At 50.2% G+C, this 23,963-nt stretch overlaps 1 protein-coding gene across 5 annotated transcripts in view; it reads right to left on the bottom strand.

Moving 5' to 3' along the window:
* LOC119436999 (paired box protein Pax-5) overlaps positions 1-23,963 on the bottom strand; it is a 202,856-nt gene that overhangs the window by 140,736 nt on the left and 38,157 nt on the right. For all 5 annotated transcript variants that reach the window (XM_037704049.2, XM_037704052.2, XM_037704051.2 and 2 more), the window contains exon 2: positions 20,345-20,607. In XM_037704049.2, coding sequence (XP_037559977.1) covers positions 20,345-20,607 — 263 coding nt within the window. The remainder of the gene's footprint in view (positions 1-20,344; positions 20,608-23,963) is intronic.

Below are 23,963 nucleotides of genomic sequence, written 5' to 3'. Positions count from 1 at the left end.
CGCGGCTCCTTCGGAGAATAAGGGTGCTGAAACAAAGGCCCCGTGCATATATGCACTCGACGCGTTCTACTCAGGTGGCTAATTTGCGTTTCTTTGTTCGTTAGCTTGCGCGTATTGCTTCCAGAGCTTTTTACGCGTTCGCATTTCTTGTATACAGGCTGTCTACGCGTGCCGCCTATAGAGTGGCTGCGTTGGGCTCTCTGCGGTTTTATTATAGTAGAATGTGTTCGCACGATCGTGCGGTAAGGGGATGACAGCGCATCTTCTTCCTTCTTCAATGACGCGTGATGAAGATTGAGAGGTTGCAGCCGTGTGATTTCTGGGAGACATCCGTTTCTTAGGCACTTCCCACCACCTTGTTGTGACCGAGGTGGTGGTAGAACGCGAGTGCAAACGCAAATTTCCGAAACAGCCTTCTGTCTAAAAGCGCCTGGATTGAGAGTCAACGGTCTTGTTCATCCTACACTATAAAATAATTTACACCATTAAAAGTGAATAAGGATGTAAATTGGTCTATAACTCCCACCCATTTGATGTAATTAAGCTGGGCTTTAAGGGTGATTGATTTACACCCTTATTCACATTTAAGGGTGTCAATGATTTTACAGTTTATAGCCAGAAGGAAAAAAATCAGATTGAAGTGAAGTACATCTCCATCCATCTGTGGGCTTTAGTCTTACGGGTTCTAAATGTTAGCGACGGCGAGCTTTGCCAGATGATATGTCATTATAAACGCTCTTCGCGACAGCATTACAATTTTTTGCTCGTCTGACCACCCCGTACTCTTCTTCATCGCCTACACCCCACCCCTTCAGTTTTCTTTTTTCCTCGTTAGGCTGCTTTAGAGAGTTAATCCTACCATGTATGCAAGTTTTATAGAGACTGCTGTGCATGGATGTTGACTCTTACTCCGCACCCGGACACTGCAATGATATATATACCGAACTCCCGGCGGCTTCGCGAAAGCTCTGTAAACTCTGGGCGAATTTAGTTCGTCGTCCTTGTCAGACATTACTGAAGTTTGCGTCACAACACGAAGGTGATTTTCCAAATTGGCGTCTTACTAGGCGGATGCGAAGCAAGAAAACAACTCACGTCTGGTAATTTGAACCGAGTGGTAATGGTCAACAACGTAACATTAACGTCGTAATTAGAGCGCACAGTGTTGAATAACTCCTGCTCTGACGGGCAATTTGCGCGTAATCGCATCTACAAGCTTTCGCTGCTGTGTTGCCAATGGCTGCGCGCTTTACAAGCGCTTGAAAACGCAGAAAGAACGCCGCCGTGGCAGGGACTGGGAGTCGGAAGGGGAGAGTGCTTGGGTGGAGGTGTGCTCTTTTTTGCAACCGGGACTAATCACAGATAGGCGCATGCACCGACGCCTTTAGATATGCGTTCAACCTGTACAACATCCGCTCACGTCATCGCAACGTTTTTTCGAGTATTATGACATTATGACTTTCCAAACCTTGGGCACTCGTTGGCTGTCTGAATATTGTACTTGTAGTTCTGCGTTCTAGCTCCTATTTGTTGTAGGCTATGCGTTTTTTTTTTCCCCGCCACCGGTAGAGAAAAGTTGTAAGAAAATTATTAGTGCGTGGACTTCTTTCTTTTAAAATCAGGATGCTTCGCCTCATTAAACGCAGTCAGCTACAGGTAAAGAAGAGTGAGCGAAACTCTTTCGCGTGCCTTCGTGAATTTGGGAATTCTCACACAGAGAACAACAACAAAGCGCTACGGATGGTGTCAGCAAAAATTTTTAGCTTTAAGGGTCCCGGAAAGCAACTGTGTGTATAGGGACAAACAGTTGCGACGTAGACTGTGCAGAGGCAAGCTATATCACTCTGTACAGCCATGCTTGGTAAAACGAAAAACCAAAAGCGACATGTCTTCGCAAAGTTGTCGCACTGATTTACGCAGGTTTATAGCTTATCTGCTGTGGGTATGAAAGGTAGAAGGTAGTTTAACCAAGGTAATACTGCTGGACATTAAAAATAAATAAAAAGAAGCAGAAAAGAAGAAGAGGTTTTAAAACACGTATTTTAGTTCATCAGGGAAGCGGGCATTGACGTGTGGGTCTTATTGGTACTTTTTTTTTATTATTGATTACCTTGTGATTCCGACGGAACTGGCTTTGACCTGTTTTTCCCCCGATGTATCATCATGCTGATTGTACTGTCGGCTATTTGCCGCAAGCTGTACGAGTTCAAAACCACTCAGAAGTATGTATCGATGCCACACAAAAAAGTGCACCAGAGAATCGAAACGGCTTAAATGAATACACAAAGATACGTCGACACAAAGCATAGGAAAAAGACAACACGTCCTTGCGATATGGGCGGCCTTCTCACACAGCCTTGCGCTATACTGTTGTGCTGTTGTATATACGCCGCTGCTGTATTGCCGCAGTGAAAAAGATGAAATAAAATAACCAAAGCGAAATGCGCTGAATACAGTGATGTTAAAGAAATAAAAATAAGGAAAGACACACTGTGCTCTTTAGGAAGCCGAGTATATCGCGAGCTGGACCCCCCGCTCACTTGGTATAGAACTGGGGCCGCCGCGGCTACTGCTGCCGGCTGCCCCGTTGATTGCTCGTTCTCTGACCGGTCCTCGAATATTACCGGTATTTCTCGTTCGCGCCTCGCTCCACGTCGCGTTCGAAAGCGCCGCTCTTTGCGCCGATTCCAACCGCGGCCTGCAAACCTCCCCCCCCCCCCCCCCCCTTTTTTTTTTTTTTTCACTTGAACTGCATGTTGTCTTGGACATCGTATGGGGCACTGGCTGACGGCGCATGCATACTTTGACTGAACATGGACGACGGATTTTGGAATTATCGCTTTCTTTTCTTTTCTTTTTCTTTTCTTTCTTTCGTCTGTTGAGTACAGGTCGTTTTCTTAACACCTGGATGTGAGCTTAATTTTAAGAGGCCACTGGAATGACCCAGTGGCCTCTTTCGCGATCAGAGTGCGCGGAGGTTCGACTGTCACATTACGCACGAGTTTATCGCCTTGATATCTGGGCCCATAGGACGGCCTCGTTGACTTATGTGACCATTATGACGACTGACAGTGCCATGCGCGTACCAGATTTGATAGCACAGCACTCGTGAGCAATGGACGTAAAGCCGTTCTGCACGGAAAAAAAAATAAATAAGCGAAATGCTGCCGGCTTTCTTTGTTTAGTCTACGTGTCGGCCCGAGCTTCCGTTCCACAAATCGATATCTCGTCAACCCATTGTCAGCTCCGCGCGCCCTTCCATATGGAGGGCGCATACAATGCCTGAAGTGGTCGTTGCGCGGGTGCAGCTCAAAATTTAGAGCTGTTCAATAGCAGGGTCGCGTCGAAGTGTATACGTTGTAGCTGGGGCGTTGCGCACACTGTCGTTCGAGTTTTGGCCGAATTGCTGTATGTACTCGCCGTCGTGTCGACAGGGAAACCACTGCTTGAAGTCGGGCTGAAAATCGATGGTTGCCGTTATCGGGTTTCACTACCATGTGATTGGAGCCGTGGCCATGACATGTGATGCACAGGTTTGAACTGCGTCTCATTCTCCGTGCATCACTGGCTCGGAAAGTGCGGAGCCGATCAAAAACGTAGTTTTTTTTTTCTTCTCAATTTTTTTTCTGTCTTTCTTTGCGTGGACACGCAACTTCGCTCTGCTGGACGAGGGTGGGCTTCATGATTCAGTAAAATATCAGCAGCGTGTAACCGCCTGTTGCGTTTGCGTTCATTGTTTTTTCTATCTCCTTTATTTTATCATTCGCAGTTTATCTTGTCATCTTTCCATCATGACATTGCCCCGCTCTCATTGTCGCAAACAGGATTGAGTACGTGGCCTCGCCATAAAGCAACAGTTAATTTTGCCACTGCGCAGATAATTCCGCGTCATGGCCCATAGCGCCGATCAAAAGATCGGCAAAACGCCGTTTTTAGGCAATTTTCCAGCACTTCTTCGCGTGGCGGGCAGAACAACCGTTAAGGAAAAAGGATCGTAAGTGGTATGGTCGGGATAAAACGTAGTCTTTAGGACGCTTGACCAACGGGATGTTTAGTATCTCTAGATCAGGAAGCCTTAGATAGCGCACAAATGTCTGCTGGACAGTTGCCGACTTCTACCACGTTAAAAGGAACGCCTACGGTTTAATGGATTTTCCACATCCGCCACCGCGGCCGTGAGCGCTCGTGGCAAACACTCCCGAGGCTAGGCTACAGTTACACGTGCAAATTACACGTTGTGGGTATGGCCCCCTCTGGCGACATTTTTTTTTCACTTTCATTTCGTTTCCTTTTATAGCAAATACGGAGCTGTAAAACGTACACATAGCCCCTTACCTCGCATTTGCTATGTAATGTCAGCATTTGAAATAATAATAGTAACAAAAATAAAAAAAATAAGGGGAGTGGGGAGGAGTATCAGATTAACAAAAGTTGTCGTTCGTACAAGCTGTATGTCATTGACTGGTCGCCTACGCTGCTGATATTTTCGCTATCATAATTGACTGGCGCCCTTTCTAACGAACAACTCCCTAGCGTACGAACTGCTATGTGAATATGGGTACATAATTCATTTTTGTTAAGTTCCAGCAGCTGGAGCCTCATTCATATGTAGAATAACGCAATGGTCGAACATTTATCGAGCTTGCGCTGCACGCTAAATAATTCAGGGTCGTGAAAATTAATCCAGGCCCTCTCCCTACCTCCTCCTCTACGGCGTCTCTCATAGGAATATGATGGCTTTGGAACGTGAAACCCCATATTCAATACAATTTTAAATGAAAATATTTTTATGCTTTACTTAATGTCGCTAGCTGTCTTCTGCTTCAAGAGATGGCTGCTAGACTAAAATTCAACCCTTCTGCTACCTGGAATCTTCTAGTGTCGTGGAGTGAGGGACGTGATATCATGCATGCTGTTGCGGGGAAAAAAATATGACAATTTTGATTACGTGTAAATAGGCGCCTCTATTCGAGTCTCTATGAAAGTGTCGCCCCGTGCAGGGGTCACTGCTGAGGCTGGACACTTCATATGACACTGAACAGCATGAACAAGGGATCGTCGTTACGTGTCACTGGCATCTTTCAGCTTAATAGGGAACATTTGTCAAAGTGTGGACGTGAAGCTTCTTCTCCTATAACCTGAGCTTAGCGTAGCGAGCCTCTAACACCTTATTCACACGCATGCCACCAACCCCCCCCCCCCCAATCCTCTCCTCCTCCTCCTCCTTTTTTTGCGCTCGCACAGACAACAACAATAAGAAAGCTTTGTGTGTGACATTCGTCATCGTTGTTATATATGTGCATCGCGTCCTCTTCTCCTGCCATCTACAGGTATGCGACGTCTTTCAACTTAACCGACAGCTCGTCTATGTAACGCGTCTGATTCTGTATAGCCTGAATAAACACAGTTCCAATTCTGCTCTCGACTAGGCTGCTCCTGTGTCCGACTCGCTCCAACAACAACACAACAAAACAAGTGTCGGTGTCTAGAACCACTCAAAAGGTTGTGATTCTGCGTCTCACTCGTTGCTCCCGTTCAAAGGAACTTTGCACAATTGCTGTTAGAGGCGAAAAAAAATAATATTCTGGGGTATTATTTGCCAAAACCGCGCTCTGATTATGAGTCAGGCCGTAGTGGAGCACTCCGGTTTCATTTTGACCACCTGCGGTTCTTTAACGTGCCCCTAAATCTAAGTACACGAGTGTTCTTGCAGATCGCCCCCATCGAAATGCGGCCGCCGCGGCCGGGATCGAACCCGCGTCCTCGAGCTCAGCAGCGAAACGCCATAGCTACTGGGCTACCGCAGCGGGCACTGCTAGAGGCGACACATCCATACAGTGAAAAGAGGGTGCGTGTTTCAGAGAAAATGAAACGTTTGTTAGTGTTTTCGGCAACATTCTACGTGGAATCGCAACCGCATAGTCACAAGACGTTTTTCTGCTTACTTTCATTTCGCTGACTTTAACGGAGAGGATGGAGTCACTGCCTGTACTTACTCACTGTCACAAGTTGCACCGCCCCCCCCCCCCCCCCTTCCCTTCTTTTTCATTGGGTATCCCTTCACCATCCAACGTTTGCGTGCTCTCAGAGTTCGCTGTGTCACCAAACCAAGGCAACATCCCCCCGCTGCCAAAGTCTTCGCCCTGCTCGCGGAGCCGTCAAACACGCGGGCAGTTTTCCATCCTCGGGCTGGCAAATAGTGCCCCTTCGTCATCATCGCGCCCGTACGTGGCGCGCCGTTCAATCACGCACACGCGCTCTCGAGTTCTCATTCTCCGTAATTCCGAATGAAAAAAAAGAATAATAAATAAATAAATAAAAACAAATAAGTAACAAAACTCGCCAACCACTTCTTCCTCGAAACTCGTTGTCCGCTCTCCAAGCGGACCACGCCCCCTCCCTTCATTGAAGAAGACACGCTGACCTGCGTGGCCGAGAGAAAGTGCGCCCGGGCGCACACACGCAGTGCACGCTGGATGTGCGCACGAAACGAGAGGGAAGACTCCCGCTGATATCATCTGCATTCAAAAGGCGGCCAGTGGCACAGGGGCCACATCCGGTGTCCGGAGCAGCGCGGCAGCTGAGTGCTGCTACTCGGCGGCGACTCGCAGCCGTTGACCGCGGGCCCGGTGGAACCGCCGGAAAAGAACACATGGCGCGCCGCCGCCTGCACCTGTCGCGCCGCACGGTGCCCGCCACGATGGCTCCTCCGGAGGTGCGCGCGCTCTCCCTCACGCGTGCTGCTCCTCTGGCCTGCTGATCCTCCCTCTCCCTCTGCGAGAGGCCTTCCGTGTATCACCGCCGCAGAGCTAGGCCCCTACGCGCCACACGAGGTCATCGCCGCGACTGTCATTTGGGTTGCGTCTAAGGCTGCGTCACTCGGTGACTTCGTACAACACGAGGTTCACGTTGGATGTGATACCTTGCGAGCAGATTGGCTGACGAAGGCTTTCTTTCATACGACGGAGTCAGAGCTCATAGTTTGAAAAAAAAAAAATAATAATACGAAAACTGTGAAACCCAGAGAAAACCAGCGCCGCCGTCCGCGCTTTTCTCTGTGTTCCAGCCGTCGTCCTAGCATATAGGTGTGCCGAGAGCGTCCACAGCTATGGCCACCGTAACGCGGTTACGCTTTCGCCGCGCCCAAGGTCGCGCAGTGTCAACAGGAAAGAAGATATAGACGAATGTATCTGTCTTCTTTCCTGCTGTCCCCGGCAACTGAGTTTCTTTAAAGATTGCTATAACTTCAGGACTTCCTTTTCTTTTCGTTACAAAAAACAAAACAAGAACATAGCAAAAAAAAACTGGAAAACTGGAGCTGCCCTTCGTGACGAACCTTGATTTTCTGCGCTTCTCTGTTCAAACGTGCTCGGCTGTACCAGTTGTATACCCACGACCGTGCGTTCTTATATAAGTGTGATATCTCGGGGTGCGAACTGTGAAGTGACGGCGCCGCCTTGGGACGCTGAGCCGTTTGCGGCGTCTCGAGCTCGGCGCGCTGAAGAAGAAGCGCGTGGATAGGAAATTACAAAATCGCCCTGCGCAGTCCAGTCCACTGCCGCGTTCATCTCTTTTACGCCGCTTTCATGGTTGATTATCGCGCTGCTTCCGTCGGAAGAGGTACATTTTGGGATCCCAAGTGGGCCCAAGGCAACGCCGGCGTAGCCCCTCTCTCCCCACCTAGCTGGTCCCCCCCCCCCGCACTTTGCGGAGTTTTCTTCTCCTCGGCGCTTCCTGTTGGCATAGCGACGACGTACTACTACTACACGCAGGAAGCGCAGGCGATGGAAGGAGAAGCGCGGAGGAAAAACAGGAAAAGCAGAGAAAGAGGCGCGGGACGAGGAATGAACTCGTTTTCGGCGTCAACCCACGCGGGTCTACAATTAGTAATCAAGGCAGAGGCGGCGGCCCTCCTCTCCGGCCTTTGTTGCACTCAGCTGTTTTCTTCTGCGTGGGAATTGCTGCGGCGCAGAATGTCCGCCGGTCCGTGCCAGGCAGGCGACGCTCACATCCGCTCGTGGTCAGCGCCCCGAAATGACGTGTGCGTGCGTTCCTGAGTGGCGTCTTTCCGGACGCTCATTGCGGGTATATACATACGCGTGCTGAGAGATGCATTCATTATGGCATGCTCGCGTAGTGCCGGTGGTGTATATACATTGTCACTTATAGCTCCTTCCCCCTGTCTTTCTCGGAATTTCCTTTTGATGCAGCCAGATTTAAGCTGTATATACGGTTCTGTCCTTGACTCTCGACGCACCACGTGTCTTCCACTATATATATGCATGCATGCCAGGAACTTTCTAATCACTTAGTATTTTCCCAACCTCCGAGGTTATGTTTAGCCGATGTCCCATACCGCTGTTGACGTTAGAGGTCCGATAATTAGGGACCTACCGCGCAGATGGCGCTGGTGGTGTGAGGGAGACACGTCAGATAAAATTTTGGGAACTCGAGTCTATAAATCGCCTAATTGGATAGGACCATGGAGTCTGGAAAGCGAAAAAAAAAGTGTAAATATATTTGACGGTTCATGACGGTTATTTTTTAACAGCATATCAACGTAGTCTGAAATCATGAAATGTTCTTGTATGTTCATCTTACTTCCCGGGCGGATTGCAAATGGTGAAAGTGTATCGAAGATGCTGATAAAATGACGGTATACACATTGCTCGCGGATCTTGGTGAGTGCTATTTCTAGGAAAGCTCAGCTTGTGTCTTGACTAGACCTCACCGACACCTTATAAAGCACAGCAGGAGCTGTGCTGCTCACCGCATTCCGTCAGTGGAGGAAAGGAGTACGGCAACAGCTAGGTTCGCTAACTTTCTAGAATCCATGGTGGCTGGTCGCACGGCAGCGGCTAGCACTGGCGACAGCAGTTCGCGTGATCATGCGGACGTCCTTGCAAGACAAGCGCAAGAAACGTTCGTATACTGCGGGCCTTGCGTGGTCTGTATTCCGTATGCCCTTCCAAGTGTTATACCTGTCGTTTGCGACGCTTTACTGCCAGCCGCACGCCGGGCCACCCGCATGCAGGGCGCGGATCATTCGGCCAAGGCTGAGGTCGCTTCAGCTGTACTGTTGTTTTCCCGACGCCGGTCACAGGACAGGCACGTTCGACGGCATGCGTACAAAGCCACGTCACGTACACGCACCCACAGCTGGGCTTTCCACGAGAAGCCGCACTGAGCGCCCGCACAAAGCGCGCACAATAAGCGGAAGCTCTCTACACAGGTGCCTCGATCGGCGACAGCTCCTCTTCCGGAGTGTGTGGCAGCGCGCTGATGGAAACGAACAAGCATCCTCGGGAAAACAAACGAGAAATAACGCACGCGCCCGCAACTCTTATTTCTGCCGCCTTCCCCGCGCCTTCTTTTTCACCTCCGCGCTTTCTTTTATTGTTCTTCTTTTGTCGGTCGGTTTCGCATCTCCCCGGTTTTCGGGGCTTGTCTTTTTCGCTTCAACTTTTTTCGTGTCTCCGAGGATGCATGCGAACGCGAAGGTTTGTGCGGCAGCGGGTTGCTAAGGCTTGCCGGGAGACGATGCTCACACGTCAGGCGATCCCACGATGTCTCGTCGACGGGAGAGGCCCGCGCGGGCGGGAACCAGCAGCGAGAGCTCGCGAGCGAGCGACGCCGCGGCGCAGCGTCGCTGTCCGCTCCCGGGGGACGTAAATTTGTCACCGGGCGGCCATCCGTCAAAGCGAGGCTCACGATGGCGCGGTGTTGGCGGCGGTGGCAGCAGCAGCAGCAGCAGCAGCAGCGGACGAGGGCGGAAACGGCCCCCGGCGTACGTAACTTACGCGCCCCGCAAGCGACTCTCCCGAGAAGGGTTAACAGCCGCCGAGTCTTACGCACTTTGAGGGTATAATGAGGACGCCCTGGTACTGCTGACAGCGGCGCAAGCTGCCAGGTTCCTGTCGCTGCATCTTCGTTTGTTTGCTCGAGGGAGCCTGTTTGTTTTATTTGACGCCACCGACCGAGCACTAGCGCGCGGTTTTCTTGTAATGCGATTCAGCGCGCGCGCGCACGCGCGCCTATTAATGCCATCCAAGGCGAGACGAGGAAGAGATGCCCGCTGGTCCAGGGCGGGCTGCAGCATGTCGAGGTGCGAGGCTGCACACGCGCTCGCAGTAAACGGTGAGATCGGCCAACGGTCGTCAAGAAGCTCGTCGTGGAGAAGATACGCCCTTGGGGCACCTCAGCTTCCGAGTTGGTCGCCAACGTTTATGGAAACAACTGGCGTAAGTATGATGCACGCGTTTAGTGCTGTCTTTTAGCGACCGTCAATCCGTCGCGCTGGCTCAGTATAGATGTAGCGTTTTGCTGCTGGACACGAGGCCTCTAGTTGGATTCCCGACCGCATTCCGATGTAAGGGGGAGACGAAACGTATGTTGTATGCAGAACTATGAACGCACGTTAAAGAAAGTCAGATCGTCAAAACAATTAATATCTTAACAGTCACGCTGTTTTTTATTGTACGTTCAAGTAAGAGAGATGTATGTTTTGATCATGCCCAATGCTCAAAACATACATCTCTCTTACTTAAACGTACAATAAAAAACAGCGTGACCGTTAAAATATTAACTGTTTTGGCGATCTGAGTTCAAGTAAATTTACTAGCAAAGTCAACGAGGGGATGAGCAGCAAGAGTGGAGCGCAGATACTAATAGACGAAACTGAGAACGCAACAAACAAATTGATTGATTGATTGATTGATTCATTCATTCATTCATTCATTGAATCATTAATTAATTCATTGATTGATCTATTAATTACTCGGCAATATTAAAAATGTTGTCAGATTTCTTCGCCTCTTTTTCTAATACTTAATTGTCATATGAAGAGTTGGCGAACTGCAAATGATGCAGGTTGCGCAATGTCATTCATGGAGCACCAACAGCAATGAAGTACAGAATACGCCAGCTTTATCAACCTGGAAATACAGATGTTAACTGAGTGCGAAAGGGGAAAATTAAAAGTGCGAAGCACGTGGCATCATCGGGTCCCTACTTGAGCCCGGAAGTCCGAAAAGAGAGGGTCGCGCAACTTAGCAGCTTACGCCTCTTCCCTTGCACTCCGCTAGTGGGATGAACCATTGTGAACAATCTTGTCCGCTCTTGAATGGTTTCCGCGCGTATACTACCTTTCTTTTCGCATTTTGTGGCGCCCACCTCCTCCGTTGTTTATTGTCTCCTTATAGTCGTTCGTTCACCGACTTCACGTTGCGCAGTTTTCGGCTGTTTTTAAGCAGGGCGCCGCTTTTTGGGCAGTGAACGCGTAAAACAAGAAAAGAAACAAAGAAAAAACGACATGGTGTGCGTCGTACGCGTCCACATATACGCTCTAGGACTGCGTATGGGCTCATTCACGTAATGGCCTTTAATGGAGTAAGCCTGCACCCCTCCCTGTTTCCTCCGCGTGCTGCGCGCGCAGCTAGCCTACCTGGCCCTTCCATTTTGATTCACTTTAATACCATCCCCCCAGAAGGCTGGATGGGACGGAGGTGGGGGGGTGGAGGACATCTCCCAGCGCTTGTTGAAGAACGGAAGCTCCGCCACGCTGCGAGTGTTGTAGTATATGTATACAGTACACACGCACAGCGCTGCAGCCGACGAACGCCCCGAAAAAGAACAATCGGCGGGGAAAATTCGTCTCTGCCGAGCCTCCTCCGCTGCTCTTTTTCTTTCCCCTCTCACCGTTCCCCGTGATTCGCTTCCTGCGCCGCGGGCTCTGTTCTCGGCCGTTCTGTCTTCCTCGGCGCCCATTACGACCGTACGTAGCAGCTCTGCCTTTCTCCCCTTCTCGTCGCCCAGCTAGAGCGGGCATCGCGCGCAGCGGCCACTGCTGCTGTCCCGGGGCAGCAGCAGCAGCAGCAGCAGCTGTGTGCGCCTTTTTTTTTTTTTTTTTCCGGACACCCTCGCCAATTTTCGGCGCCCGAGATAAGGGCTGACGTCGTTCGGCCGGGGCCCTTGGCTCTGCCAGGTTGAAGGACCTGGGCGGCCCCGTGCGGACCGCGCGCTCCGTGTTTGTTCCCCCGCCCACCTCGCGGTTCGCACAGTTATGGCTGCGACAGGTGACTGTGTGTGCTGATGGACCGAATGATTCCTCCGCGGGCGTGCCAATGTGCGTGCGGACGGCGGCGAGCGCCGAGAATCTTCTTCGTGACTATAACCACGCGGCGGAATTAAAGGGCCGTCAAGACCGACAACTGCAGAAGGTTTTATCGTGTTGTTTGCCAACCAGAAGTCCCCCCCCTCCGCTGACACGTGCATGCCTCTACAGTACAGGAGATACGAAATTTGGGTCGTATTTTTCGTCATTGGTGCTAAAGGGGCAGGCGTCCGCGCGGACGCGGAGCGTATAGTGTATTAGTAGCCCTCGGGCGGTTGTCGAAAAGCGGTGACTGGAATGTTTTGAGGAGACCACGCCTGTCGGTGTTGCGGTTACCGTCAGCCTTGTTTGAGGTGGGTTCTAGCACAGTCATTCGCACCAACCAATCACCGCATAGCGCCTATTGCTCAAGGGCAACAGAGGTTAATATATATATATATATATATATATATATATATATATATATATATATATATGGCTGCTTCATATGCGTGCGTAACCGAACAAGGCGACTGGGACTTCGGCGGACTCTGCAAATGTAGCTCGTGTGCTCACTATAATACATGGAACGTGCTGTATTTAGTGGATGATCGGTTAACTGGGAGACAAAATGTGGCCGTTGTAAACAAAGTGCTTCCGGCCACGCAGTGTCAATGGGAGAGAAATACAAACGCTAATATTCACCTACCACGTAAACGAAACAATTGAGTTGAATATATAAATAAATGTTACATGAGGTGCATACTTCCTATAGAATATTTCGTTCGCATGTAGAATCTCAAAACAAAAGAAACATTTCTCTGCCATGGACATTTTCTCAGTTTCTATTCTTTTTTGAGGCCTGCTAAAAGCAGGTCATGGTTTGAGGATCAGTTCCAAGGAACAGGGCATGGCCTTTCACTGAGCTGATTGTACGGATCTGGTGCTCACAGATTCATTGCGAGATGCCTTTGCGAGACTGCTGCGATATCTCGTCTTGAAAGTCACGGAACTTTGTCCGAGAACGCATGAGAAACATGGCTGTAACAACAACTTGGAGAACAAGCTAAATTGACGTGTATCGTTTCTCCCGCAGATTTTATTATTGTCAGCATGCTGGCAGTGCGATGTCTCCCTACGAGAGAGGCACAAAAAACAGCCCTCTTCGCCTTGCTTTGTAGCGTTGAAAAGACCCGCCGTGGTTGCTTAGTGGCTATGGTGTTGGGCTGCTAGACACGAGGTCGCGGGATCAAATCCTGGCCACGGCGGCCGCATTTCGATAGGGTTGAAATGCGAAAACACCCGTGCACTTCGATTGAGGTGCACGTTAAAGAACCCCAGGTGGTCCAAATTATTCCGGAGTCCCCCAGTACGGCGTGCCTTATTGTCAGATCAGAATTCTGGCACGCAAGACCCCATAATTTAATTTCTTTTTTTTTCTGGGGGGGGGGGGGGGGGGTTGGGAGGTTACTCGCAAACGTGAAATAAATAGTGCGCACACGAGTTCATATCAAGGATTGTGAACTGGTTACCCAAACGCATTAGAAAAGGCAGTATCTACGATAAAATGATAAATAGAATACAAGACGAAGCCAAGCGTTAGAAGGCAGTCGATGAAAATACGCCAAATGCACGGTGGAGCACCTCAAGCGACGCGGGAAAATATCGGTCTACAAGAACCACGCGTGCGGCAAAGTAAGGCAAAGTAAAAACGGCAGTAATTTGGGGCCAATCTAACTTTGCCACAGTCCTCGGTAACCCCGCCGAGGAGGAAGAAAGAAGTAAGGGAGGAAGGGCGGGAGTATAGTCGACGGCGTTAAAGGAGTGGCAAGGTCGAATGCGAGCATAGCCCCAGCAGCTGACAAATCGACGTAAGGTGGTTATTACCCGATGATACCTCTGAAGTTCGCCTGTAACATGCCACACAAAACTATATAGAACAACCTTCGCGCACCAGGGTTAAACTGGCCATTTAGTTTCCGGTTAGCGCCTTCGATCCACATGGATCCCGTGCCCTACCTAGTATAATGGTGGCGTTCTCCGCAACCGAAAAGACCCTGACGAATCGCATTTCCGCATTGTATTCGCGACGCACCCGCGAACGCTGCGCAGTCGTGGTGCGCTCAAGATCACGATCGCGACGCCCGCATCGTTTTTGCGCACCGCTTGTGTGTGTTCACCGAAACTGTTCTCGCCCCTTAAGCACACGTGTGGCTCGCGCTCCGCCCCCCCGGCAGCCGTCGCGCTCTTCCTGTACTCGGAGGCTGCTGTATGTGTGCTCGCGCGCGCGGCTCTTTTTGGGCCTCCCGAAGAGACGTCAGCCGGCGTGACAGTGCGCTCGCCGAGCCGCGTGCCGACCAGCGGCGCGGGCAGGCACGCGCAGCACACGGCAAAAAGAGCCGGGTGCCAGCGTGTGGCGCACCCTAGTATTTTGCGTGCTCCTGCTGGAGGAGACCCGCAGCTATAGCCGCCGCCGCACGGCGACCCACAGCTGCCTTCCCCCTTGACTGCCCCCCCCCCCCCCCCCCGGAAAGGCCGACCCGGGCTTCTTTCTGAAAACCGACGGCGAGCCCCTGCGGCGAGAAGGGCTTATTAAAACGCCGTGTCCTCTTCTACTCCCGCACGGCAGGCGAGAGAGGCATTCACGCAACACGTGGGGCAAGATGAGCGGGCGCTGCTGGCTGCCGGGCGGCGCATGCCGCACGGCCATTCCCCTATCAAAATAAACTTTCTCACGCACTGTCAGGAGTGTGACGCGCTGCCCAATTGCAGGCCTCAAGGAGTAAAAGGTTCGCGCAGGGAATCAAGCGAGCGCCCTTCCTTTCAATCGGCCTTTATCCCCGGGCTTCCGCCGCCCCGCTCAGGGCCAGCCGGAACACCTGTTGTTATAGCGGCGGCGAGGAACGCCACACTCTAATGGAGGCCCTGCTGCATGGTGGACGCCACCGTGGGCCGATGTCGCTGACCCTCCGGCAACTTGGGCTTCGGGGCACTACGGGCCGCGCACCGAGGGTCCCCTCCCCCCCCCTCTCTCTCTCTCTTTCGCGAAACGAAATCGCCGCTACGATTTTTGCGCCTGTCATCCCGGTGGGACCCGGCATTTAACGGCCGCCGCCCCTGCGAGAAACGGCCCCGGCGTCGTGCCACACGGTATACTGCTGGCTTGTGCCCTTCTCCCTCTGATCGGCGAAAGCCGAGTCGACCCGCCGCGTACGCGATCTCGGGAGAGTTCTGTGATCAAAGACTGACCCCCTCTCCTTTGCCTTCGTTGCGTTTGCGCGGGCAGCTCAGTGCGCGAAAGACGTAAGGACGTCTCTGAAAGAGAGGGGTCGAGTTGGAGGGGGGGAGGTACTTGGCTAGTGGTGGGTCCCCTCTTTGAGAGACAGCTGTCTCTCCCAGCGGATGAAGTTTCGCACGCGCTGCTACCAGACGAACGAAGTGCTGCCGTGAGGCCACGGAGGCCAAGAGCAGGCGCGGAGAAGCAGTTTGCTAACGATTTGAATCGCGTAGGCCTCGTATATGCAAAAGCGATTCTCGCTCACGCCGTATTATTCTCGCTCACGCCGTACTCAGCGTAACGGATGATACGGAATTAAAAGAATCCTCACAAAAATTCGGCCCCATGTTGTTCATCAAGTTGGTTACGTTCACGTATTACACCACGAAACTGACATGCGCTGGCGCACGCAGAGGGAAAACTGGTACCCCTGAAGAACGGACATGGACATACAAACATATTCTTTAAACGAGACAACTGCAGTCCTCCTGTATAGTTTTTCTTGAGGTAATTCTGCTGTAGCTTTGCTGTTTGTTCATCACATTCTTCAGACACTCTGCGTGGAGGACATCACCGCCAAGTTTTCCTTGTAAACATTTTCTTCCCCCCCCCCCCCCCTCCTTTTTTTTTGTGCCATCAGTGGCAGCCTATAACTTTCCTTTGCAGCCTGAGAGGCGCTGCAACTCCAAATGCGACGTCGTCTGTGCAAACGCGCGCGTAGTGCCTGTTCTCAACGAGCTGCTCTCTCGAGGACAGAGGCCGTAAAAGTGCCATCTCAGCAAAGTACTAAAATATGGGCAGTGAGTCGGTTAAGAAGTGCATGAAAGAGACAGAGAGAGAGAGAAAAAGAGAACGACGAGGCAGGTAGCAAGGATCATGGGTAACGGCCTCCACTTCTTTGAGCTTATGTTGTTGTTGTTGTTTTTTTTTTTTTCACTTTTACCTTTTACTTCTTTTTGTCTCCCTCTGAGTCTCCTGCCTACCTCTACTTCTTTTTTTGTCCCACGCATAAAAGTCGGCATTCGTTTCTTTGTGCTAACGCAGCGGCGCCAATCGATGTAGACGACTTTCCGGAAGTATCAACGAAAAGCGTTCAAGTGGCACGGTATTCAGGTCAGGGAGATCCATGGACAGCCGGCCCTCCACTTCGGAGGCAGCGAACAATACCTGCGCCCGATGAACCGACCGCCCTTTCCGTCAAGCAGTACAACCTGGTCTCGTATGCTAACTTCAAGGGCCGTGGATAGGCTTCCCACATAGTCGCGCTGGGGCTCTCGACACGAGCACTCCGGGAGTTGGAGAGTTGAAGATTCGTTTTGCGTTTTGCTTTTATAGTTACGGGCAGATTTGTCGTGCCAGCCCGATTTCTATACCATACTGCTCGAATGAAGAGCCGATCAACCTTAGTCCACCGATTACTGTATAGCGTCATATATTAAGCGATGCTGCGTGCAGCCAGCCGAGTGCAACCTTCAAACAGAAAAGAATTAGTTTCGAACGTGGGCAATGCATCACGAAAGCTCCGCGACGATTAATGTAGGAAGAAAGCAGCATACGGTACAATGTACAGAATTCGAAAAAAAAAAGAAAAGAATAATAAGCACGAGCTGTTTTCTTTCGGGACAAAACGCACGGGCAAGTACAGGAAGAGAGATATATGGACTCGTTCTTATGCCGCAGTGCAGTGTTCCCTATACTATAGTTCTGAGGAAGGCCTTGTTGAGACCACATCACGAGTACCATCTCTGCATACGCAAATCGAGCCGGGTCTTCTATTTCCGCGAAGAAGAAGGCAATGGCAAGCTAACAAAACAACAAAAAGTACAGCGCGACGACGTGAAAAGGATCCGTTTAGAGACGAAATGATGTTGAGTCTTGCAAGAAAGAAGAACAGGGGAAAAAAAAAAGAAAAGAAAAGAAAGTGAGGCAGAAACACACGGCGTTACGGTTAGCGAGCGTGAAAACGGTCGGTTCTAGCCCACTGCGCAATGTGGCATGCCTGGCGGCGGCCGCGCCCGCGTGTACTACAAAGATGCGCTGCTGTCCAACCGTGCGTGAATCCCCACGGCCGGAGCTCCGTTGGTTGACGGAGGGCCGCGCGCGGCGCGCGCCGAAACGTCGCAAGGCTCCTTCACCGCCGTATACACATATCCGCGCTTGTGGGTTATACGTATACGATGACGTAGACGCACACAGCGGCTCAGTTGTGCCAAACGGGTTCGTCGGGCCACTGATTTCGGCGTCTCGGACACGCCTCCCGCGGCGGTCGTCTTGGTTGCAGAGTTCCTATATAGGAAAATTACTACTCGTATATAGAGGCAACTCCAACGCTGCGACGGCTATCGCTCAACCACCATGAGAATGATGGTTAGTAATACGTCTGATCATCGTGATTGTGGCTTCAAAAATTCCTTGTGACGTTCCGTATTGCGCTTTATTTTATTTTTTTTCCATATTTCTGAGCACTCGTAGCCGTTTCATAAACACAATAAGGCGATAAGACTCCGCGCGCATGCTTAGTCATTGCGAACTCGGTATATTGTTGGAAATTATCGATTTGCGAAGTTACAAAGCCGTTTGAAGTCAGATGGACAAGTTTAGGCAAATCTGGTGTACTACAATCAATATTCCCATGCTGGCTGAAACGTCATACTCGCCGCTCCAGCAGACGCCATAACGCCAGAGTTCACTAGAATTTTTTTTTTGTAGGAAACTATAGCCGAGGCCACATTTCGGTGTATAGGAATCATCAAGAAGTAATGAAATTAGGTGTTGGAAGTGGTATATGGCGTTGGACCCAAAAAGAACCTGTCTCGTGGTAAAGTTTAAAATCCGTCGTTGAAAAAAATCTTCGTGATACCCGAGAGGATGGGCCGTGGCTGGGCACAGCTTCACTGGCTGAACATGCATTTCGAGTTAACGTTCTTCAGTGAGTGAGTAGTTCGAAATTTCATCCTGTCAACAGAATAAGGCTATTACATTCACGTTTACTGCCGAAACGTGGCTTGCCTGATATAATAATATAGGCGCAATTCTTTTCGAAACGAGGTTATGCGGACCAAAATGTGGTAAAAAAAAAAAAAAAAAAAAAAAAAAAACATCGTTTCGATTCATGCACGTGGTATACTTTTCGCTGAACGCGTGCTTCGGCCCGAGTGGCAACATGTTCAAACAAATCTGGAGATTTTCATTATTTTTCGTAAAAAAAAAAGAAAATGTTCTTATCTAGTCGTGGGAACTTGCAGACAGCCGTATAGGAGGGTTCATGATTTTACTTTTTAAACAATTGTAACTACGCTGTTGCCCGTATTTGCATGGTGAAGCTTCTTTGCGTCATGAGAGACGGATGGACGGCCAATTGCTGGGCAGTGAAATTCATTGCTGTTTCTTTTTTTTTTTTTCTAAGAGCTCTCATTCATGTTTCATAGATAAGAATTTAAGACGAATGGTGCAATGTCATCACAATGTGTATAACTTTGATCACATTTTTCAACTATAGAGGTGGCCTATATGCCATGCATGACCGGAGGCCATGCAGACCTGAGTACAGGCATGGATAGATGAAACGATAACTACAGACTATCGATCATGACCACGACAGAAGGTGGAAGAGTGTCGTTGACGCAAGCCACATATAGGCACCTCTCTCTCTATTTTTTTTTTTCCTCCAATGACGAACGCTGTATCGCGCGACGACGTTCAAATCCACCGTTTACATCATGTGCGCACTTCTATCGCTTTGGTCGTGCGGATGGGCATTTTCCCCGCACAGGTTTCATCACAGTCCATACAAAACGTTCATTCTTGCGTATACCGCATATAGCGTCCGTATACGAAATTTTATTCGTTATACCTTGTACGCGAAAAGGCGACAACACAGCTGCATTTTTTGTCTCTCTTCTTCTTTTCTTGTCCTTGTGTGCGCATGTTCGGGCCATCCATCTTGAGCGAAGTATTACTCAGGTCAAACTCGCCAAAAGGGATACTAAAGGGGAGCACTCAATCAAACGAGACTGGTAGATTAGTCCTTCGAATCCCTGTCTGCAATTACTTTGTGAGCGTTAAAGCATCGCTCGTTTGCTTTAAATAGAAAAGAAAAAAAAGAGAGAGAGAAAGAAATAAACAAATAGAGTAAGAAGGCTTTAATTTCTCAAGTTTCGTGCCAGATCCACGGCGCCAAAGACGCCACGAGCGTCGCTGATAATTTTTTTTCTCGCTCGTAATAAGGCCATTTTGCGAGGTATAAATTCATAAAGTTTGCCAGAGACTGTGCTTCGTAGCGATTATTTTTATTTTTTAATTCATTTTACCCTTATTCATTGGCTATGTAGCATGACGTCGCGACGCCATTATCACCGGGAGCGGTCACTCGGCTTGACGGATAGGAAACGAATAGGGAACCAGGAGAAAAATATTATATATATAAACAAAACAGTGCCCCAGTTTGAGTTCTCGTTTATTTTGGACAACCTTATGATGCCTTTATTATTTTTTTTTAAGTAGCCTCGGTCAGACGCTGCCAGGATCTGGGTTCCAAGCTTCCGGTCACGGTAAGGCTGACTTACTTGCATTTATGGAACTGCACTCTACCAGTCTAGCTTAACGTATCATTTAATAGTCTTCGCATAAGAGCGCTAAAGACGAAAAGAACACAAACGACACGACGGGCGCTGTGTGGTTTGTGTTGTTTTTGCACTTGTCCTTAGCGCTGTTACATGAAGCCTGTCAAGATGAATCAACTCGCCGAAATCAAGGTATTGTGGTTAACTCTTCAATGTCTTCTTGAAGACATGCCCATGATTGGCCGGCGCTCGCAGGTGGGCCAGTGATTACTGCCGCCCATGGGCAATAACCGAGGCGTCGGTGGTGATCAATCAAGAAATGATTTTAAACGCCATCGAACTGTGGCACAATCCACCCCGATTTCCGTGCGCGTGCAGGTGCGTGTATACACGCCGTGTCGACGGGACACTCACTCTTTTTCTTGGGCTCGTGGTCCTGGACTTGGGCGGCCTGCACATGCTGCGGCTGCGGCTGCTGCTGCAAGTCCATGATGGCGCCCAGTTGCGTAGAGCCGTAGACGTCTTCGTGCGGCGGCAGCGGCTGCAACGGCCCCGCCGCATACGACACCACTTGCGCCGTTGGATCGCCGGGATAGAGCATGTCCGCATCGCGGAACTCCAGGCCGCCCTCCTGCAGCAGCTTCAGCTTCACGTCGTTGTAGTTGCTCGGAGAGGACCTGCGCGACAAACGACACACCATTTCAGTGTCCACTCACCATCATCATCGGCCTATTTAAGTCTCCTGCAGGATGGAAGGTCCTGTACGCGGGGGCCTCTGGTTTACTCAAGTCAGCCGACCACATCGTATATACATGACTGCACATTTTCTCATCTCATCGCTCTATATCTAACCTTCTGCTGTCCACATGAGCGCACGGGGATGCCCTGTGCATAGCTCATTCCACTATTGCATCGTCACTGTCATTTTCTTCTCCCTGCCATTTCTCTCTACCACGTTGAGGGGTATAGTAAGACCAAGGCACGCCATTCCTGTTGACCTGGTCGTTTTCTTTCCCGCTCATTAAAACATCTCTCTCGCTTACTCAAACCGCGTTGCCCTTTCAGTGACGCTCATTGTGTTGCTCCAATAAACCACCTGCTCTACTCATTACGTGGCCTGCGCAACGTCGCTTCTTCCTCTTAGTCTAAATTAGAATAAAATATATTCGTGTTTGCCCTCTAGTCAGTAGTTCCACCTTTCTTGTTTACATCGCGCCCATCAATTTTCGTTTCATCTCTCTTTCCGCGGCTTTGTTTCAAGTCTCTTTGTTGTTATTGTTTAAAGTTTTAGAACCATAGGTTAGTGCTGGCAGTAGACATCGATCATACGAACAGTGTGCGGTCGTCGCGCCCGGACGGAGCATTACACAGTCCTCCGCGTACACTGTGTCGCTTTTCGGATCTTAAAGTAAACGCATATACATGACGCTAAGAGAGGGGGAGGGGCGGCGCTGCCTTCGTTATATCTTGGGTGAGCTTTGCTCTCCCATTTGCTTGCCGCTCGCTGCGACAATCAGCTTCAAAGTGCGTGACATTGCTTTCTATAGCACAAGAAGGCATGCATAGTACTATGTTGCTATAGCTTCCAACACCCGTGTATCGCACAACAAATTATACTTACGAAGAGTGCATATCGCTGCGAATGAATGAATGAATCAATGAATGAATGTAGAATCATAGGTTTGGTGGGACCCAAAAAGATTACCATTATTAATCGCTAACTTTGAATCCCAAGTACATTTTGACGCTGCCACTCTTACGTTGTTGAAAGGCTGGCCCTATTATACGTATATACATACATCACACAACGTTACCCGGCCATGTCTGTAGCGTCACATAGGAAAAAGAGCATTGAATGCATGTTGATTATACTGTTGTTGCATTTATGTTTCGCCACAATGAGACACTTGAAGACCACGGATGATACAACGAACTTACGTACGCATATTCGGCCAAGCATGGTTATGAGAGCTCGTATTCTTGGGTCATAGACACCGTCATTCACAAAGAGGGCAAATAACGTCTCTCAGCTGGAAATGTTATCGTATTATTTTTTTTCTTTTAAACTTATCAAACTAGTCCTTCCAAAATTATGGTACCTTCAAATCGAGAATGCCCACAACTCGCGCGCTCTGCACTACATATAAAGCAACAGGCGAGTGCTTGGACCAAAGGGAACCTGTCGTGACCGGGGAAAGAATGGCCAAATCGTCAATCGGGGAGAGATGATTTCCTTTCAAGGGCAGAGAGCCCTTTTCGACCTGCTCCTCCGAAAAGCGCAAACATCTCTCCAAACTGTGGTGGCGGCGCTCGTGCTTTTTGCGGCTGATCCGCTCGCCAGAGACGCTCGAATAAGTGAAAATTGCGTTTCCTGTAGGATAGCGCCAACACTGGCCCACACGCGGAAACGCTTCGCCCCCGTCAATAGAGAAAAGCGCCCAAAACATCGTTCGGCGGGGGGGGGGGGGGGGGGGGGGGGCTCCGGGAAGCGGCCCTCACGGCGGCGGTGGCGAAAATTTTCGCTAGAATTCGTGCAAGGGTCGCGCATTGCACTCCAATTCAGTATAGGTGCGCTGCGCTGCCGGTCTACGCTTCGATCCTTTCCATTGAACTGGCGAAGAAGCTGAAGAGGGAGAAATTTCGACCACCGCGCCTCCCCTCCCCCCCCCCTCCTCCCGCCGCCGGCGCTGTGTGCTTTCTTCTGGCCGCCCCAACTCCGCGCCTCGTAACAGATCTCCGGCATCGTGACAGTGAGAAGCGCCGCACCACTTCAAAGACTCAAAAATGGCGTTCGTGATCTGCTTAGTCGCTGGGCGCAGCCGACGTGGCGGCCGCACATTCCACGGTTCGCCAGAAGCCGGTTCGCCAGTCTCCGGTTCGAAATGCGTGCGCCCGAGTGAAATTGAAACTTTTACTCCAGCGGGCTATAGCAACGGCGACTACCCGCCGCCGCCGCCGCCGGCGCGCCTGGATTCTGTTTGCTTTCGGTTTTTTTCCCCCCTCTCTCTCTCACACACACAAAGTTACCTAGAATCAGCGTGTGTCTGCAGCCGAGGTGTTTCCTGCGGCACCGGCGAAACAGCGACTTTGAATAGGCATGGAGCTCCTCGGGCTGGCTTTTGGGAGACGGCGCGCAGGCTTCCGAAAGCGAATAAAAAATAAACATATACATATAGGGGAGGGTGCCGGGGTAAGAGTGGCGAAGGTGGCGTGGCGCCTGTCATTCGGTTCCTTGTTCTTTATCGTTTTTTTTAATTTTCTTTCTCTATCCGTCGCGGTTACTCGCGAGGGTAAAGGTGGCTCGTGCGAGCGTTGATAATGATGGCTGGACGTAGTACCTCTCGGCGCTGTCAGTGCGTCATAAATGCGGCGAAGACCGGAGGTTCTTGTTCGGGTGGCGCGCGCAACGGCGGCAGCCGACCAGACGCGCGCGGGGAGTGGTTCGCGCCGGCGGTGAAAAGTTGAATCAATCCAGTAGTGGAAATGGGACTCTCAAAATCCCTCCGTAAGATCCTGTTCGATTCATGCGAGCCCCCATTCAAATCCTAAACAGGCGCGCTTCGCGCTCTCGGTAATATGTCTCTCGCTCGGAATGCGCTGACAGTTCCGGAAGCGGGAAGCCACTTAGCACTGATCGAAGGAGGCTAAAAAGGCGAGTCGACTCGCCGTGCAGGTGACGTGCGCCGACAGGGCTTTCGCATTGAAACCGACCGCGAAGAGTTTGAAAAAGAAGCCCATTCTCGTACAGTTACTCTTTGACAGCTGCTATTTTTCATTTTCTTGTGGAAAGAGTGCGTCGTCGAAAAATGTCAGCGTAGTGTATATATATAATAGGGAGGGAAAAAGAAGAAATACAGCAGTGTTGGGATTTGTGTGACAATTAGCAGAAATGGTTCTGCGAAAATGCTTCTAAAAAAAAAAAAAAAAAAAAAAAAAAAACAAGGTGCCTAGAAATGGGATCGGCTTTATCCCGTTACACTTGCGGGTATTTTCGAAAGTAACTAAACGTGGTTTCGTACGACTGTCATACAGA

Source organism: Dermacentor silvarum, chromosome 1, assembly GCF_013339745.2.
Source record: "Dermacentor silvarum isolate Dsil-2018 chromosome 1, BIME_Dsil_1.4, whole genome shotgun sequence".
NCBI lineage: Eukaryota > Metazoa > Arthropoda > Arachnida > Ixodida > Ixodidae > Dermacentor > Dermacentor silvarum.
The sequence above is the reverse complement of the archived record's forward strand: the minus strand, read 5'-3'. Positions and strand labels throughout refer to the sequence as shown.